We start from the raw sequence: 20,306 nt of genomic DNA, 5'->3' as shown, positions 1-20,306 counted from the left end.
AGCAACAGTAGCCAATCCCTCACCGGCCGCAGATACGCTCCTTCCGCGGCCCCAACACACCTCCCTCTCCCATAGCGCAGGACTGTCTGTGTGATCGCCGCCCGGAGCAGGTCCAGGAGCTCCGGGCGGCGCGTCCTTCCCTGCCGGCGTTCGCTCTCAAAATGGCGGCGCCCATGGCCGCCACGTGGGTAGCGGCCGGCGCCGCTACCCACGTGGACCTGCACAGACAGTCCTGCGCTATGGGAGAGGCACAGACAGTCCTGCGCTATGGGAGAGGCACAGACAGTCCTGCGCTATGGGAGAGGGAGGTGTGTTGGGGCCGCAGAAGGAGCGTACGGTACCTTTTTTCTGCTTTCCTAGGTGCAGCACCTCATTGATCTTCTGAGCAGCCATGACAGGTGGGAGGTCACAGGGAAAACAAGTGGCAATTGTCCAGCTAATAGTTCTGACTCTTTTAAATCGTTTTAGATAGATTTCTATGCCATAAAACATGATTACACATTTACACATTCACATTTTGAAATCTGACATGGGGCCCCTAGGCTTATACACGAGTCAATACATTTTTCCAGTTTTCTTAGGTAAATTAGGTACCTCGGCTTATACACGGGTCGGCTTATACACGAGTATATACGGTATATTCCCTTTTTGGTGGCTGTTATAGGAATGTAATCATTGATGTAAAATGCCTGCTTTGTATAATAACCCCACATCAACAACAAATATTAGCAATCATCAGAATCATATGTGTTAACATTATACAACATTGTTCATAGGGCAGATTCTCTCTCTCATTTGAAAGTAAAGGTAGCCACACATTCACACGCATGTTCATACAATTAGGGTCGGACTGGGGGGCCCACTGGGGCTGCTATCTCAGGGACCCCCTCTGACCCACCTTTTTTCTTTGATCGGGCCAGGAGATGGACTTTCGGGCAGGGAGTGGGTCTGGGTCGGTGGGACCCACGAGAGCCGGGGCCCACTGGGTTTTTTCCCAGTGTCCCACTGGCCCAGTCCAACCCTGCATACGGTTCAGCCTTATCTATCTGAAAAGCTTGATTTTCCATCTGTGAGTAGGCCAACTTTCAAGTGTTGGTTGGAATATCATACCAAAGTTTATCGGTTTAAAAGGTAAAATCAAGTTGGTCAATGATGCACATTGGTGCATTTAAGCTTGAGTTACATAGGACTGCCTTACTGCTAATAATTAAATTGATTGACCCATGACTACTTATGCCAGCCATATACATAGTCAACATGTGTGGCCAGCCTTAGTGTTAAAAATAAGTTGGGTTTTTTTTTTGTTGGTGTTGCAAGTTTTCACTATGCACTTTGCACCCTCAGATTCCCTCATTGATATGTGCTGCCTAAATTTAGGTCCCCTCTCCCGCCCCTTAACTTTCATGTTATTGAGACGTAGAAGTTAAGGTGCAATCCCAGGATGCAAGTGCTGAATAAATGAACACTGCTAGGTGCAATATTTCATTTGGACAAGTATATGATCCCTCAAATATTCATCTCTTCATTGGCATTTGTCATGTTAACTGCATATATACATATGCCTCTGGCAATTGTTTTGTTGATGTTTGTATGCTAACACATGTTCTTGTGTTTTTATTTTTCCTGCTGGGAATGGGTAACAGTCTTAAATAGATACTATGATGAATCCCAACATTGATCCCATCAATGTGCATTCCATGTTTTATCTGCTTGCTCGCTGCAATAGTTTTGAATAGTCTGGGTGAGATTGTTTGCATTAAATACTAGGGTAGTTGACATACATACATACATACATACATACATACATACATACATACATACATACATACATACATACATACATATACATATCTGTCTATAAATGGAAAGAGATCTCTCACACTCATTTATTTTTTTTTCCATTCACAATTTTGCAGGCAAGTTATATTCACAGAAAATGTTTTCCTGAACTTAGACAATCACTTAAATCAGGGGTGCCCAGACTTTTTGCAGGCAAGTTATATTCGCAGAAAATGTTTTCCTGAACTTAGACAATCACTTAAATCTTGGGTGCCCAGACTTTGTCAGCCTGTGATCTACTTTCGCCACCTGGCCTCCATCATAAGATCTACCTTAATAAAAAAAAAAAAGTGGGTAGTCTACCGTACAGCGTAATAATAATAAATACCATTGTTAAAAAAAATCAAATGCAAGCTCAGGTGCACTAGTAAATGAACGAACTTGTGTCTATACCACAGAAACACATGTAGATAACTTAATGCCATAATCATTTATTTTTATTTTTTTTGCAAACATTTAAAAGTGCATTACATAGATACCATATTGGACCAACTCTCATATCTTCCTGTGATTATATAATTATGTGATTGTTTTGGCCAGACTTGTTATTTGACCTCTACTTCAATGTTCCATGGAATCAAAAGGGAGGTAGCTGCTAAATGTGCATAAAGATTTATTACATGCATTGGAATGTACCTGGATTTTAACTATACGAGTTTGTGTGTGTGTGTAAAGTTTCTGCTCACAATGCTTGCAGCACAGAGTTCCTGTGTATAAACTGCCCTGCAAACTCTGTGGGGTTAAAATCCAGGCACATTCCAGAAACTACCCACAGCAGTACAAATACCCACTCCCCTCCCACTCTGAGCAGCGCATGAGCAGCACGGTAACGCCTCGAGGAAGTGACGAACACCGAAGGGTTTTAAGTTACCGGTGCAGGTTGCGTTCTACCAGGAAGTGGTCTACTGGTAGATTGCGATCGACATCTTGGGCACCCCTGACTTAAATGTTCCTCAAGCACTTACCCTGTTATTTATTTGCATGCCTAGCTTTTTTTTTTTTTTTTTTTAATGTGTATGCAGTTTTTAAGTTGTTACGACTAGAAAGATCTAGGACCAACATTAGAATATTCCCAAATAAACCTTATTTGATCACTGGATTCTCTCTCTCTCTATAGTCTATTTTTTTTTAAATTTAAGATCTAAAAATGAAATGGCGTTCATTTTACGGTCTCTTATTTCCCAGTAGCAGCTCATAAAGCTAGTTCCAACTTTTGCAACTTGTATAATTGAATACATTAGTTATATTAGATACACTGATGAGATAACAGCTCTTTGTGAGCATTCTCATTCTGCTTTATTATGGGTGAAGACACACACACACACTGCTACTAGAGCAGCTAGTTGTCATGGCTACTAAATAGACAATAGTGATAATTGGCTTTGCTAAGACATTGCTTGAACAGAAGCAATTCTCAGTATTGTCTATGGCAGGGTATTTTTTTAGGGTAAGGCCAGATGAGGAGATTCGGGGAGGTTTTGTGGCCTGGCGACTTATCGCCACGTCTTTTGCGCGACTATCTCACCAAACTGCCTGTGTTTTTTCCCCATAGGCTACAACACAAAATCGCATGCGCTAATGCACGCGCGGCGATGCGTTTTCAATAGTCGCCCAATGTGACAAATTGCCTCTTCCTCGGGTTACTAATCTCCCCAAACTGGCTTCCCGCCAGATAGAATCTAAACTGACGGTGGGATGGCACTCTTGAGTGCTTTGTTTCCAAAGTTGCCCGAAGTTTCCTCGGGGAGGCAGTTCGGGGAGATTAGTTGTCCTGCATGTGTCTCTGCCCTTAGGGTGGTGTTACCCAGTGACAAATCTTCTCTACTGCCGGCGACTAATCTCCCCGAAAATCCTTCCCGCCGGCAAGAATGCGAATCGTTGGTGGGATGGCATATGTATCTCTTCGGAATTCCGAAGTTTCCTCATGAGGCAACTACGGGAATCGATTAACATTCTTGCCGGTGGGAAGGCATTCGGGGGGAGTTGTTGCCTGAAGTAGAGGATTTGCCACCACCCTTAGTAGCAGCTACTTTTCGTGGCTGCAAAATGCCCAAAAAACATCTAATTTCTTAGTGCAAAGACCTGTTAACTTGCACGTCATTCAGAAACACACGTTAAGGAGTGTTGGGAAGCAGTGAGCAGCATTCCATGCAATGCAAATGCTAAGTGAGCACTAAGAGCTGTGCCTTTTGCACCCCAGGGAGTAATAAATGAATGCGTCAGAGTTGCCCTGTCTTTCCTAAAGGGATTGTTGCTAAATATTGACAGATATACACACTACTAGTAGCAATTTTGCGATTTCTAGTACCTCAAAATTATTTTATTTGCTAATTATAGAATGTTGAGTAGAATTAATAATAATCTGGACTGCTTGAAAGCTCTGAAGTTGCTTTCCTTTTACATAAACTACGCTGCTCCTGTTTAATGTCTCCTCAGATGAAGCCAAACTATATATTATTACTTGCAATTACTTGTCAAACCTTTAGCTGCTATTCTAGCTAAGCTTATATACTTACATAAAAGTAGCCAAAAATTGCACTTCACAAGACTGCCCTGCTGGCCTAAAGGTACAACTCCACAATGTATATCACTGCTCACTATTGCAGGGTTGCTTCCTCTTTATTTCTCAATATGCCCTGAACATGTGTTGATAACCAGTGTTCATACATAAAAGCAAGGATTTAAGAGCTAGAGTCCTGCAGTGGGTCGGATACCCGTGGGTTACCCGCAAAAAACTGCGGGTTGCGTTTAGAAGTTCCAGGTGCGGGTATACCCGCAGGTCGGCGGTTTTGCGGGTCGGGCCGCGGGTCTTCTCAATATCGATATTCACTCCCTTTTTCTGGTCACGTTTACTTCCGATGACGTCAGTTCCGGTTTACAATGACAGCACTTCCTGTTTTACTCCTTTTTCCCCTGATCATGTCTACTTCCGATGATGTCACTTCCGGTTTACAATGACAGCACTTCCTGATTCTTGATGGTCAGCGGGTCCGGGTTGCAGATAAGGTACTTGCGGGTAGGGTCAGGTAGCGGGTCCAAACTGGTAAGAATGCGGGTCCAAACTGGTAAGAATGCGGGTCCAGGTTGCGGATTGTAGGTTGCGGTTCGGGTCCCAAGAAATGGACCCGCACAGGACTCTATTAAGAGCTGCTGTAACAAGAGGGTATCGACCAAAAGAATGAACTTTGTCATGGCTACGTGACCCTTTCATTATAAAGTAAAACATTAGCGTTTATTTTGAGAATTATTTCAATATTTTATTTTACAGGGTCTCTTCCCTGGAAACCCAATACAGGTATGGGACTTTTAAACAGAATGCTCGGGAGTCTTCTGGATAAGTGGTATTTCTATAATTTGGATCTCCATACCTTAAAGGAGAACCAAACCCGTAATTATAAAAACCCCTACCCTACATAGACCCTGCCCCCCCCAGTCTAGCTTCCTGCCCCGAACACTCTACTTACCTCTCTTTGCAGATTCAGCGCAGCAGACCTCACGGGCGCCATCTTCCAGCTCTTCGGTAATCTTCAGGTCTTCTTCTGATGCTTTGGCAATTTCAGTCAATTTCGGCGCATGCGCAGATGTTAAAAACCCGAGGACTGCTCCAACTGCGCATGCGCCAATACAGCACTTACTTTTCGAAGCAGACTGAAGAGAAGAAGATGGCGCCCGTACGCTCCGCTGAATCAGCAAAGAGTTTGGGGCATTTACCAAAGTTAACTGTTGGGATGGAGAACGGAGGGGGGTCTATGTAGGGTAGGGGGTAGGCGTTTTTATAATTAAGGGTTTGGTTCTCCTTTAAGTCTACAAAGAATCATTTAAAACATAAGGGATTCTGTCATAGGAAAAATTATTATGATTTTTTTTTTTTACAAAATGCATCAGTTAATAGTGCTCATCCAGATGAATCCTGCACTGAAATCCATTTTTTCTAAAGAGCAAACAGTTTTTATATTTCATTGAAATTTGATGTGGGGCTAGCCATCTTCTTACTTTCCTAAGTGCACTTAGCCATAAATTTCAGTCTATAATTAGCTACTGTATTGCAAGTAACCGCAATATCAACCCCTCCCTTCCACCCCAGCAGCCTATAAACAGAGCAATGAGAAGATTCTCATTCATCCAGGTCATGGTATATCTGTAGAAATAAGTCAAATCAACATGAAAATGTAACCAGATAGCTCGCTGACACCTGCATTTCTAAAAATGCTCGTTATCTAGTGGTAGATATTAGAATATTACTCAATATTAACAAGTCCGACTCACCCAAGCCATAACTCCTCTAGTTACATTGAGTTGGAGAAACAATAGCTTATCCGAAAGCAGTTCCCTTGTGAAGTGCTGGCTCTTTCTGAAAGCACAGGATCAGGCAAAATGACCTGATGGCTGCCTACACACCAATATTATAACTAAAAAAAAAAAAATAGTTATTGGTTCAAGAATAACATTTTAAATGGTGGAATGAATCAATCAATTGGGTTGTGTTTTTTAGTAGAATTAAGTTCTGGTGACCCAAATTAAACAGAAAAGCCTTATTTTGAAAATCATAAAATCATGTCCGAAGTATTCTGGGTAATATATGTCATACCTGTATATATAGATGTGTGTGTGATTCTATCGATCTATCTATACAAATGTGTGTATATATATATATATATATATATATAATGTCCAAAACATCAGGTGCACTGATATGCCTGGGTGCTTAGAATATACTGTACAAATGTATATCTGTTTTCAATGTTTTGGCTAAGACTCGAGCCTTCATTGAGCCTTATTTTGGAGAAATATATACATTATACTAAGTATTTCATAGGTGGAAATACTACCCTTTTAATAGGGAAATATTTTTTTTTTAATTTCTACAGCAGAAATCTTGTATGGTTGTTGGACAGGTCGGCAACCAAAAACAGACTTCAGTTTTAATATTATAATATTGCTTATTTTTATGAAATCTAAATGTAAGAAGTAGTAGAGTGCTTCCTGTTTGCTATTAAAGGAGAACTAAAGCTTTACTAAAGAATTAGCTAGAAATGCCCTACATTATGTTTTATGCTTTTGTACCAGCCCAAGGTAACCACACCCCTTTAGCAGTAAAGATCTGTGTCTCCAAAGAGGCCCCAGTAGCTCCCCATCTTCTTTTCTTCTGATTCACTGCACATGCTCTGTGCTGCTGTCCCTTACTGAGCTTAGGGACCCACTCACTTTATACTGAATATATATTATATAAATGTCACAATATATGGCTGATTAGTAAATTAATTCAGATTATTACTACATGACAACACAGAAACCAGTGCAACTAGCATCACAATGTAATAATCAGCCCTGTAGCATCATCTAATATTACAGACCAACCTCATTTTCTGCTTGATAATTATCGATGACCCCTAAGTTTAGCTTCTCAACAGCTGCTCAAAGACCACTGACATGTGAGTTTTGCAGACACTTTCCAAGATGGTGACCCCCTGTGACAAGTTTGAAATCCTAGATCATTGCTGCTATTGAGAAGCTGGAATTTCTTATAAAATTCAGTATCTAAAATATGACATTTTAGCCATATTCATTTTTATGGTTTAGTTCTCCTTTAACCACAACAAAGAGACACCAACACAAAAGTTGAATTGCAATCCTGGGATAACCCCTGTGTTGTGTCCAGTCAAACAATACAGCATTTCAGGGGTGGGACCCACCGTTTGTTTTGTAGGTAAGGGAAAGTTTTTGTTTCTGCCTGACTATAGCTCTCATAAATGTCTATGGGCTATCAATAGGTTTTTATGGCTATGCTATTAAATGGTCTTGGGTTCCAAAATATACTGGGTTCATCTCTTGTACAACTTTGATACAAACAAGTAGGCTCTCCTTTAACTACAAACCATCATATGTATGTATGGACTATATCAATAACTTTGACGTTTGACATTATACCCTTGTGGACTAAATCCTTTTTTTTTTTTTTCTGGACAAATACATATAGTTGATGGGTGGAGTTTGTACTGATCACATATAAGGTGTAAGGTGGGTTTGTACTGATCACCTGATGAAGGGGCAAACCCCCAAAACATTGTATTGTTTGGCTGCACACAAGAAAACACGGCTTATCCCCAGGCTGCAATTCAACTCGTGTGCTTGATTCTCTTTGTATCGCTGAAACTGGAAAGAGGCTGAATCGGAAGACAAATCATGATAAAACCAAAAGAAATGACCTTTTGAAAATTTGCCAAGAATAGGCAGTCCTATAACATACTTAAATTTAACTCGAAGGGTACAATGGATAGTTTATCTGCAGAATAAAGTTGCACAAATGCCCTATATACAGTGTCAGTATGTGATCTTTGTAATCCCAAAAATAGTCTGAGGTATGAGTGCATTGTTTACATTAACATAAAATATTTGACTTGCACATTTACATTTATGCTTCAGTAAACAAATCCTCTTCTTGGAGTAATGGCCCATTCTGTAAACAGATCTTTGCTATTCAAAAATACTTTGCTTCATTTTCTTATTTTGTTTTTTTTTTTTGTTGTTGTTGTTGAGTTCGCTGCAGTTTAAACATTGCTGTAGGCAATAAAAATAGCTGGTACTTATAAACTATTTAGCTTTGCCTTTATGCTAAAATAAACAATTTAAAGGTGTGTGTGTGTAACACTTTGATTCATCTTCACAAGAGTGTGCTGATCCCTGCATCGTATATATATATATATTAGATTTACATTAAAGATATACATAGTTGAATCCTTTGAAAGATTCTGCCATATATAAATGGGGGAAATCGAATCACACATGGTTAAAAACATACTTGTTTGTGTAATGAAAAGTCACACGTTTTTTTTTGGATTTCTATTTGGTTCTGCCAGGCACTTGTATTCGGCCGAATCCTGGCCAAATCCCAAACAGGGTCCTGGATTTGGTGCATCCTTTTTTTATATATATTTGGTGTGGTTTAACACCTTCACTAACTAAAGGTGGCCATACATGGGCCGATAAAAGCTGCCGACAAACCGTGTCGGCAGTTTATTGGCCCGTGTATGGGGCTTCACTGATCGAGATCTGGCCGAAAGTCGGCCAGATCTCGATCGGATGGGACGAAAAATCCCGTCGGATCACGGCCGCATCTATTCGTTGATGCAGTCCCGCGATCCAACCGCCCGTTTCCCATGCGTTAGGATCCGATCGTTGGGCCCTGGGGCCCACGATCGGATCAGCCCGATATTGCCCACCTCAAGGTGGGCATATCGGGGAGAGATCCGCTCGTTTGACAACATCGCCAAACGAGCGGATCTCTCAGTGTATGGCCACCTTACGACCTGGGAAATTGGGTGTATCAGGGTGTTTTGTCAACTGAATTTCAGGCAGCAATCACCTAATCTGTGGGCCAAGTAATGCAATAGAAATTAGTGGGAGAAAAGCATTTGTTATCTGCCCACCCAGCTTGAAATTGTTTAGGTAACAAACACCCTGTATTGTCCCGATTGCCATAACTTTTAAATAATTATTGTCTTGCTTTCTCTTTATTTGTACTTTAAAAGCACAGTATTTGTACCCAGGAGGAGCTTCGTATTGGTCTGTATACAAAATGTTAATATGTCAGAATTGCTTTAAAAGTATTCATTCAGTCTTAAAGGGCACCTGTCATATAAAAAAATAAACAATTATATACTCTGGAGTTGGAGGCCAGACTCCACTTGGAGGAGACAATAGTATTTTTGCCATAAAATCCCCCACACAAGTCATATGCTGCCCCCACTGGGAGAGAGTATATGGCTAGGAGCATTTCTGGCAAAACAATATTTTTTTTAGAATATATAAAAATATATAATATTTTTCTACCCCTAACCAGAGAGCGGCTCTATTAGGCTGCACTTCAGATGGGAGAGGCAATTTAGCCACGATTGTTATTATTGATTGTCGGGTGGCAATTGGGAGGGGCAGATAATGTCTTCATGGATGGCCAGCTTTAACTGTAACCTTTGCCTGGATTTAGATTAATGCTTTAGTAAGGGTGCAAAGAGTTGTTTTTTTTTTTTTCTTAATGTTTTAGTACTGAAAACATGTTTGCTTCTTATTATAAAAGTGCCCCCCCCCGAGTCAGTGTCAAGTGTATTCCATGAGTATCAAATTGAAATCTGTACATATTGCTTTTATCTTTAAATCTGGTGCCTCTTGCAGTGTTAACTATTCTTTATATATTTTTCTAAATCTCCTCGTAATAATTACTCCAAACCATTCCTGGTAAGGTCACACAATTAGCCAATAACACCGCTCCTCTCAGTTATAATGTATGCACGTCCAGTTGTTTGGAATAAGAAACTAGAACATGAGATGTGTACCAAGTTAGTTTCCCCTTTTATATTTTTAGAGTTATAATAACAAGTGGTTAGTTAATGGGACCGTGGGTAATTTGTTCTAGAAAAAAACAAATTCTATAACTTGTGATCTGTTATGGAGACCGTTTATTAAACTAATGTATTAGTATAGCGAAGATTGTATGTTAAATGTAATCCACTATAATTGTTTTAATTAGAATTCAAATTGTCTATTTTTGTATAGCCTAATTGCAGCAATAGAACCTTGTAGACCTGACTAGATGTTTACATCATTACAAATAAACAAGTTTCGCAAACCAATTGAGATCTCTGCATTTTATTCATGTTTAAATGCTAACTCTGTGTTCATATGGTGCGGGGTTATAGTTGGGCAGTGTGGGGGGGATCAGTAACTTCCAACCATGCTAGAGACCACTGCTATTGGTTAGAATTGTGTTCATGCTAATTTTGCTATCGAAGGATAAAATGACTGATGCGTTAATCACATGAAACTAAACAAAGCTTATTTCTGCCATGATGAACCTATTTTGTTTGCTATCCTTTGGATGTATGAAGTTGTACTGTGCAAGAAAACTATCTTAACCTGAATAGCACTTACAAAATAAGTACTTCTAATTCCTAGACATCATAAAGAAGCAGGGTGAAGAAGGTGTACCAGACTTAGTCCATGTGATGCGTACATTAGCCTCTGAGACCATCCCTAATCTCCCACCTGGGGGTGAATTGGCAAGCAAGTGAGTGTGTGTTACATTTATACAGACAATGCCACACTTTATCATTACTGTACAGAAATGGCTGGGGTTGTTTTCAATTACCCAGTGGGGGACTTTTAAATTAATATTCTGAAAAAAAAAAAAATCCAAATGTGATCTTCATTTTTATACATTATTGTTTGATACTGACTTGGCGACAAACATGCATGAAATACAAGCCTATAAAGCAGTCTTCCAAAAGTGTGGTGTTTAGTTACTCTGTGTGTGTAAACTAAAATTCTATATATATATCTTGTATAGATTTATTAATAGTGGCGTAGCTTTATGTCGCATGTTTAGTTCTGAGCATTATTGTTTAAACGTGTCTGCATGTTAACATTTTGTATATGTTTGTATAGTTTGTGGAGGGAAATGTCCTAATTATATAATCGTGCTGAACTGTTGTTTTTTTTTTTTTTTTTGGTCGGGGGGCAGGGTTTATTTGTTACTACTTTTTAAATACTTGCATTTGTACATGGCAATTGTGTCATAGAAGTAATGCCTAGAATTCACTTCATACTCATGACTTTATAGCCATCAGAGCAAGTATTTGATGTTTTCACAGATTTATATTAGTCATTAAAACACATGATGTATGTGTAACTAAATCCACTGTAATGAGATTTTTCCTTTAGATAGGTACAAATATTCAGTGTAAGCAACATACATTTCAGGCTATTTAGGCAAATAAGGGTGATCTATGGGCTCAATTCAATTCGTTTGATATTCTGACTTGTTTTTCCTTGTTCATTATATGTAGACGGAGCGTGATTGAAGCCGTGTACAACAGACTGAATCCATATAGAAATGATGACACTGTAAGTAGAACTTTCATCTTTCGAGAGAGAGAGAGAGAGAGAGAGAGAGAGAGAGAGAGAGAGAGAGAGAGAGAGATAACAAACAAGGGAAAGTTGTGCTCACCACTATTTTTTAAAACCATTAGGCGGGGGTGCAATGAGGGTGTGACCACAAAATACATATAGACAAATACAAGAGTCCTCTGCACTCAACCCATTATCAATATATTTAAGACAGCGACATTTTGTGCATACTGCTACTGAAAAATGCCTTACCCTTTAAACAAAACAGGGATTGTTTGTCCATATATTGCAATATATTTAAGCTGGCCAACTACGTCAAAGTCATCCCATATCTGGCCAGTCCTACGCTTAATTTTCATCTGATTCATTAAGAATTCAATTGCTTAATTATACATTTTACAAAGGGACTAAGTTTTACCTGCAACTTACTAGCTGCTTTCAAAGTAAAACTCCCAAACTTGGCTGCCCTTTTATTAGACACCACTGGGATCACCTGACTGTCTTAAATATATTGATAATGGGTTGAGTGCAGAGGACCTCTTGTAGTTGACGATAGATAGATAGATAGATGGATAGATGGATAGATGGAAAATACCGCACTCAACAGGCTCAGTTAGAGTAACTGATTTTAGTAGAAAAACCAAAGCAAGTCCAACATTTCAATAACATCATAGTGATCTTCCTCAGGTTTTTCCCTGAGGAAGATCACTATGATGTGATCGAAATGTTGGACTTGCTTTTGTTTTTCTATTAAAATAAGTTACTCTTAACTGAGCCTGTTGAGTGCGGTATTTTTTCGCTAGTTTATACATATGTTACCTGTACCCATGCATGCTGTGTTTTTGTTTGGTGAGTTCTTCTCCATGATTTTTTTCACGGCATTGGGGTGCGGGTCCTTGTGAATGTTTTCATATGTTTGTTGACACTGCATCAGATAAGTTTTGACACTTATAGGGAAGGCCATCCATAAAATGTTTTTGCATAACAAAATAATGTATTTCTAAATCTTTCCAGAATACATTTAAACAGTCATTGGTCATAAAGCTATTCATAACTGCATTTGCTTTTGATCTATTGGCCCTTTTCTTCTGCTTCTGACATTGTAGCTCTTCTACAGCCAAGTCTCCATTTCTCACACAAGTCTTCACAGGTCTGTTATCTGCTCACTTCTGCTACATTGTTTCACTCACTAGAACCACCAGTGCAGACAATATCAAGGAGCAACAAATACTGCTTTTAAACAGCAATTACATTTACATTTTAAAATGTATAATGTATATGAGAAACCTGCCTAGAATTTCCCTTTTTATTTTTGTATTTACAGCCTATATACAGTTCAACATTTGATTTCTAAAAATAGAAAAGGTGAAGCTACTGACGGTTTTAAATATATTTACAGGTTTTGGAATCGCATCCTCCATGAAATGTCTAGAATGTTTTTGATAGCTGAAGAATGATTTGTCTGACTCCTTGCATGTTTTTGTCTCCTAGGATTCCGCATCAACAGATGATATGTGGTAAATGTGTTCATATAGCGATGGAGTTTCCACTCATCCTCTGAATGAACATACAACCCAACCTCAGTGATCCTTCTTAGCGTCCTACCATAACCTTGCCATTTACACAAGGGAGTGTGATGTGGGTGAGAGTGATGACACAGAGTATCCCAAAAGTACAAGAAGTGTCCCAATAATTTGTTTTCCTTTTTATCACCATCTCCTCCCCACAGGCTTTTTGTAAAATCTCAAGTTTTCTGTACCCTTAATTCAAAACAAGAATTCACCATGTAAATCAGACTCCAGCAATTTTTTTTTTGTTGTATGATTTATGTTTTTGTAAAGTGCAATTGTCCTTGTATAAAGTGGTCGTATTTAATTATGGACTGCAAATTGCTCGAAAGCTCCCAGGAAGTCTGGCTTGTTTGTGACGCCACCACTTATCTAACCCTATACATTTATGTGATGGTTTTAGATGCAAAAGGAAGCAGCAACATAACCAGCTGGCTTCCCATGATCTTGTTAATAATGTTGTAATGTTAGTGAATATTACTAGCCTGCCATTCTATCATAATGAATGTTCAACTTTCTATGGTTAAATTCCATGCTAAAGGGGCCCTTAGCCAATCATATTGCGTTAAACGCCTCTGCTGCCTTAGAACTCAAACACATTTTCGTGGTTTTGCTAAGCAATTTTGAGCGCTAGTCATCTAAGAACAGCGGTGCAGCCACGATTAAAGTGACGCGCTCGATTTACTAATCATTTATGTGCAGAGAGAGGTCGAGTAACAGAGGAACGGTCATTTTTAAAACTACACTGGCTGGATCTGTTGCTGCTACAGAGTTCTCAATTACATTTTATCAATAAAGCTTGATTTGACTAATACATCTATCCAAAAAGGAGTAACTTCTCATTCTATCCATTGAGACCATGCCATTAGGAGGGGGTATCGGTTAACCTAGATTTACTGTTTGCAGCTGTATCCAGTGCCTGCTGCAGAGCTGACACTCTTAACACTTTGGCTAATGTGTGTATTTCTCCCGACCACTTTCTTTTTTTTTTTTTTTTTTAGATGATGATAAACTTGCTGAATATTTGTCAATCGGAATTGTAGCATGTTACCGGAAAAAAAAAAGTTTTAATTTCTGGATCTTTGGAATTAAAAATAGAATTCTGCATATGAAAGAGACAAAATCATGTTTTTTTTCCCCATCATTTTCTTTTATTATGTTTTATTGTCTTTACTATAAAGGTGCAGCTAATATAGTCCTGTTTATTTCCGTACGAAGCTTTGCAGGGTCTCGCTTGCTTTGTGTCACCGGATCTGATAAGACACTGATAGATGTGCAAATCCAACCCAATCAGTTTGAATATGAAGTTCAGTATTTATGTCGTTCTTGCTGAACATGATTGACAAGTGTTTTCAATTCAGGTTTCTTCCTCCTGTTCCAAAACATTTAAATGGGAAGATAAATGATTCCACCTCTCTTAGGCTTTTTCCTGCAACCCCCAGTCTGTAGCTTCTTTTATCTGCAGTCCACATTTATGTCCTTCCATTAATAATGGCATCTAAATAGGAAACCAGGCCCAGGTTATTTGCTTGCATCTGTTTAATTATGGGGATCATTCTGTATAATTTGTATGTCCTCCCAACCCCAAATGTTAATTCTGAGCAGTGCAAGAAGGTAACAATATTTCTGTTGCAGGTTTCCATTGCATTAAATAGAAAACTTTCTGGACCACTGTATGAGAGATGATTTGTATGAATTTTTCACAAATTAAATTATGATTAAAAAAAACAAAGTTGGGCTTAAATAAAAGGACATTTGTGGTTTTCATTCTGAGACAATATCTTGCGACTTGACAGTTATTATTTAAATGCTGAGCTGGTAATAAACCTATTGCATTGTCTGATTGAACGCTTCATATGTTGAATGGACAAACATGAGTCTGACTTATCTGCTGCCAGTGATAGAAAGATGATCCCAAACTCTAGTGGATCCTTAATTCTTTTTTATTGATTTTAAGATGTAAATAGATTATTGGCATGATTTGCAGCACAAACAAACTGTCAGTAGTGCATAGCAAGTTGTTGACCCATGCTGGAACCAGCCAATTAGAGCAGATGAGCCCTGTCAGTGACGCACAGCATGAGTGTGTTGGTTGCAGCCTGAAGAAAACAGTTTGGTTGAAGAACGCTCCAATTAATTAATATGAGGAACTGTATAAATTAATGAACTGTAAGAAAAAACAAGTTTGTGAATAGATTAACTGAACCTCCACTGGAGTTTCCTGGATTTTTAGAAAAGTTCACCTTTAAAATAATTTGGCAATGTAAGAGTCTTATTCTGAAAGTAAGGATATTAATATGAAGCTGATCAACCTTTTGCTGCTGTAAGAGCTTCAACTCTTCTGGGAAGGCTTTGCTCTAGAGGTTGGAACATTGTTGGTTGGAGTGTCTTCCATTCAGCCAAACAAAAAGCATGAGTGAGGCTGAGCACTGATGTTGGGGATCAGGCCTGGCGTGCAGTCAGTGTCCCACAAAGTTTTCTGGAACCAGTTGGCCCCAGACCATTTTTCTTCCTCCACCAAACATGCAAGGCAAGTAGCCGTGTTCTGGTATATTGCAAACCCAGGCTTGCCAGTACAGTTGCCAGATAGTGAAGCACAATTCATCAATCCAAAGAACATTTCCACTTCTCATCCAAAGAAAGCTGCCTGTACATTCCTCTAGTGTAGCTGATGTGAGGCTTGTGTATAGAGGCTGCCCAGGGATCGTGCCACTGACGTTACCTCCAGAGACCGAAATCTAACGATGGGACTTGATATGGCCAACACCCAGTTTTTGATGTGTGTTTACTATTGCTTAGATTATTACATTCCTGCAGATCATTATAATGGGACAAATACTATAACATGTTTAAACACAAGTCAAACATGTTATAGTATCCTGTTTCCTGATAGGAAATCATCCTGACAGTCAGAATAAATCTATTTATAAAGCCTTTACAACTTTCTCCTGTTAGCAGTTGAATTCAGTTCATTGCTATTCAGTGTTGTAGTTCAGCAGCACCAAACTAAAAGTGTGCCTAAAGGGCAAGCGTAAATTGCACGTCTATGGGCATGTTTTGGAGTAGTTATGTTTTCCATGTGACTTCCATTCACAGTAGCACAGAAATGACCTTTAAATCTGAGCTATTCATCTTTTACTAATTGGTAACGAAATGTTTCCCCTAGGGGCAGATTTATCAAGGGTCGAATTTTGAATTTGAAAAAATCCGAATTCAAAAAAAACAACTGAAATTAAGTCTTAAGTTTTTTTGGCTGAATAGGTCCGTTTTCGGTCAAATTTGAATTGTGCGAATCGAAGTAATAGCGCGTTCGTATTGTACAATTCAAAGTATTGCCCAAAAAAACCCTTCGATTTTTCAAAGTCCACCAATTTACTAAAATAAGTTCTAGGAGATCCCCCATAGCCTAAAACAGCAATTTGGCAGGTTTTAGATGGCGAATGGTTGATGGCAATTTTCTAAAGAGACAGGATAAATTTTGAATTTTTTTTCAAATTTGAATCGAATTTGGACTATTCCCTAGTCGAAGTACACAAAATTAGCTCGAAATTCAAATTTTTTTAATCCGAATTTTTTCAGTTTGAATTTTCACTTCGACCTCTGATAAATCTGCCCCCCTAGTGTCAGTAAATAATATTAAAACAGACCATTATTTCACTCCCTGTTAAAGACTTTGCTGCACAGGGAACTGACCCTAAAATGGACTGAAAACATCAGAAACACAATGAGATTTTGGCTTGGTATTTGGATACTAAGGAGATTGAAGAATATTCTCCTAGCCATGTTCAGCATGGTTTGTGTACTGTCATTTTTGTATCCCACTTATTAATGAGGAATACTTGCTTACTGATTTTACATCGTAATTCTGGTGAAGGTTGTCCTATTTACTCATGTTATTTCTAGGGATGCACCGAATCCACTATTTTGGATTCGCCCGAACCCCCGAATCCTTTGTGAAGGATTCGGCCGAATACCGAACCCTAATTTGCATATGCAATTAGGGGTGGGCAGGGGAAACATTTTTTACTTCCTTGTTTTGTGACAAAAAGTCGCATGATTTCCCTCCCCTCTCCTAATTTGCATATGCAAATTAGGATTCGGTTCAGCTGGGCAGAAGGATTCTGCCGAATCAGAATCCTGCTGAAAAAGGCAGAATCCTGGATTCAGTGCGTCCCTAGTTATTTCTGAGTAGCTTTACAACTACACTTGTCTGTCCAGATGTGCCCATTTTTCATGTCTGTACCTTTAACTGGAGAAATGTTTTTATTTATAGCATATGTTTATCTATAATGTTGCCTTTTACTGAGGGTACACAATGCTTTAGTCTCAAGGCATCTCCCTCTCGTAGCTGCTCAGCTTACTGACCAGGCCAGTTATATCTACACTGAACAGAGTTAATGTGCAGGCATTTGTGTTGGTTATTATTAATGACGTGCATTAAGGGGCCTATTTATCATGCTGTGTAAAATGGTGGAGCAAAACCTCACCAGTGATGTTGCACATAGCAACCAATCAGATCTTTGCTTTTGTTTTCTAACTTGCAGGTGACTTGAAAATTAATTGCTGATTGGTTGCTATAAGCAATGATGTTTTTCTCTCTCCAATGTTTTACACAGCATGATAAATAGGTCCCCAAGTGTTAGTAGTAGTATATAGTAGATATTACAGGCAAGAGGTCCGAATAGTAAAAATCCCAATATATTCTGTTCTCTTGCAAAAAATATTCTTTGCTTCTGTATGAAGGGATTAGTGGAGTACAAGGAGTATTCTGATAACATTGAGATTATATTATCATAAGAATATTGCTGCCCATAATAGAACTGCGAAAGCCATGGAATTGAATTGCATTTCCCTATTTCAGTCTAGAAATAGAATGCAGTTGAAAATGGGTCTATATAAATAAAGGTGCCAGAGTGGGGCAGTTAATAGTCATGGTACCAAGAACTGTGTTTTCATTAAGAATGGCCCATTTGTGACTACAGATAAATGCTGCAATGTGATTTGGATAGCGCTACTGACTTTTGAGTTTATTTCAGCTTTGTTTATGCCGTAAAGATCTTAATTAAAGTGATACTGACACTAAAACCTACTCTTTCAAATATGAATATACATTTAAAGTTGCCAATAGGTCACATTGAACACTTTTCACTGATCGGTCTGGTCTGCTTATATGAGTAATCGTTACTTAAAGTTTCCAAACCTACAGTATCTTGCCAACCTGACTGTCCCTATTCAGAGTTTCTAATGCTAACGGACTATTTATGGTAAAATTTTAAATAGCATGCATAGACAATTTTATGATAGGCTCAGGTTAGGGCTGCCAGCTAACATTACAATATATAATTTCAGGACAGACAACCACTGCCAATGTATCTAAAATATGCAAGGGTTTATATCAAATAAGCTCATTTGGGAAAGCAGAAGATATTTAAAGTCATATGTTTTCTACTAGAGATCAGGTTTTTGATTTTCATGTCTCCAGGAGGTATGACTGGGGTTATCCACTTTAAAGTTTTAAGGGGAGATGTGCTTGGACATCCCTCAGGTGTTAGGATGGTATATCCTGTGCTGTCACTGTCTGTACATGAAGTGCCCTAACAGCTCAATCTGCTTTTCACCCAACAGTAATTACACTACAGATCCTCCTTGTTGCATATCTCCCTTCTCTGGGCTTGATATCATCTCACTGCAGTTATTCCTTACAGTCCCTCCACCTCGCTGGTCTGTTATAGGGAGGCTGCTTCTCTGGGGCTCTGCTAATTCTAGTGCCAACTGAATGGCAGATAAACAGATAGGTAAGCACATGTGACATGTTCACAATTCACGCCAGGTCCCAGCACCAAAACCAGAAGTGCAGACAGGAAGAACTCACAGCACCATCTTAGTGCAGGAGTCTTTACTAGCCAATCGCTTGCCGTCTTACTTGGCGCGTATTGCTGATAGAGAGATTACTGTGGGCAGACTTGCTTCAACCTGTCTGTGCCTCTTATCAGGTCAGAGCCACCATGTCTGCATATCATACCTTTGAAGCACTGATTCATGACATGCCCTGCCAGAACTATTTACGAGAAATTCCTCTCCCAAGGGACCTCTCATGTTCAATTTGCCTTTTAATGGGCCACAAAGTCAAAAAATCTAAAGCTGTTCAGTGCAAAAACTCAAGGTGACGTCTAAATTAGCAGCACCTCCTGAACCTTCATCCACCAACACTGCTCAGAGCATTGTGACAGTTGAATATCCAACATAAGGCACCTCCACTGCAGAAATTCATTCTGATATTACACCTTTTCAATTGAAAAATCAACTTTCAGATTAAGGTGGAATTAAATCCCATATTCAGACCTTCTAAGGGCACAAGGGAGTATTCTTCTCCATCTCCCTCATCAGCCTATGTCTTGGATTCAGACCATGAGGATAGGTCACTGCTCTCTTGATTCCTCAGGCTCAGAACTGGATGACAAATCCACAGTCAGATCAAGTTAAAGCCTCTCAAGCTTATGCTCAATTCCCTTCAGATCAAAGCTGACTCTGCACCCACCTCAAAAAGCAGACCAGGTCTTAGGTACACATACACAAAAACGACTTGGACCTACCAAGTGTTTAAAGGGGTTCTGTCAAGGGAAAACGTTTTGTATTTACAAAATACATTGCTTTATATGGCTCCTCCAGCAGAATCCTGCATTGAAATCAGTTTTTCAAAAGAGCAAAACTGATTTTTTTTTTTATATATATATTTAATTTTGAAATCTGTCCTGGGGCTAGACATATCAATTTTCCAGGTGCCCTCAGTCATGTAACTTGTGCTTTGATAAACTTCAGTCACTTACTGCTGCACTGCAATTTGGAGTGATATCACCCCCTCCCTTGCCTAGCAGAACAATAAGAAGGTAACCAAATAACAGCTCTCTGATATCCACATTGCTAAAAATGCTCCCCCACCTAGTGGTAGATATATGAACAGCATTGAATAGTAAAAATCCAGCTAACCTTAGTTGCAAC

The 20,306-nt window shown here is 39.1% G+C and overlaps 1 protein-coding gene across 1 annotated transcript in view; it reads left to right on the top strand.

The window, feature by feature from the left end:
* The window catches only part of ppm1a.L (protein phosphatase, Mg2+/Mn2+ dependent 1A L homeolog), a 32,166-nt gene extending 17,110 nt beyond the window's left edge, over positions 1-15,056 (top strand). The window contains exons 4-6 of the mRNA XM_018230666.2: positions 10,789-10,900; positions 11,679-11,736; positions 13,231-15,056. Coding sequence (XP_018086155.2) covers positions 10,789-10,900; positions 11,679-11,736; positions 13,231-13,260 — 200 coding nt within the window. The 3' untranslated portion in view covers positions 13,261-15,056. The remainder of the gene's footprint in view (positions 1-10,788; positions 10,901-11,678; positions 11,737-13,230) is intronic.
* The last annotated feature ends 5,250 nt before the right edge of the window (positions 15,057-20,306 follow it).

This window comes from Xenopus laevis, chromosome 8L (genome assembly GCF_017654675.1).
Source record: "Xenopus laevis strain J_2021 chromosome 8L, Xenopus_laevis_v10.1, whole genome shotgun sequence".
Taxonomy (NCBI): Eukaryota; Metazoa; Chordata; class Amphibia; order Anura; family Pipidae; genus Xenopus; species Xenopus laevis.
This window is presented reverse-complemented; position numbering and strand designations above follow the sequence as displayed.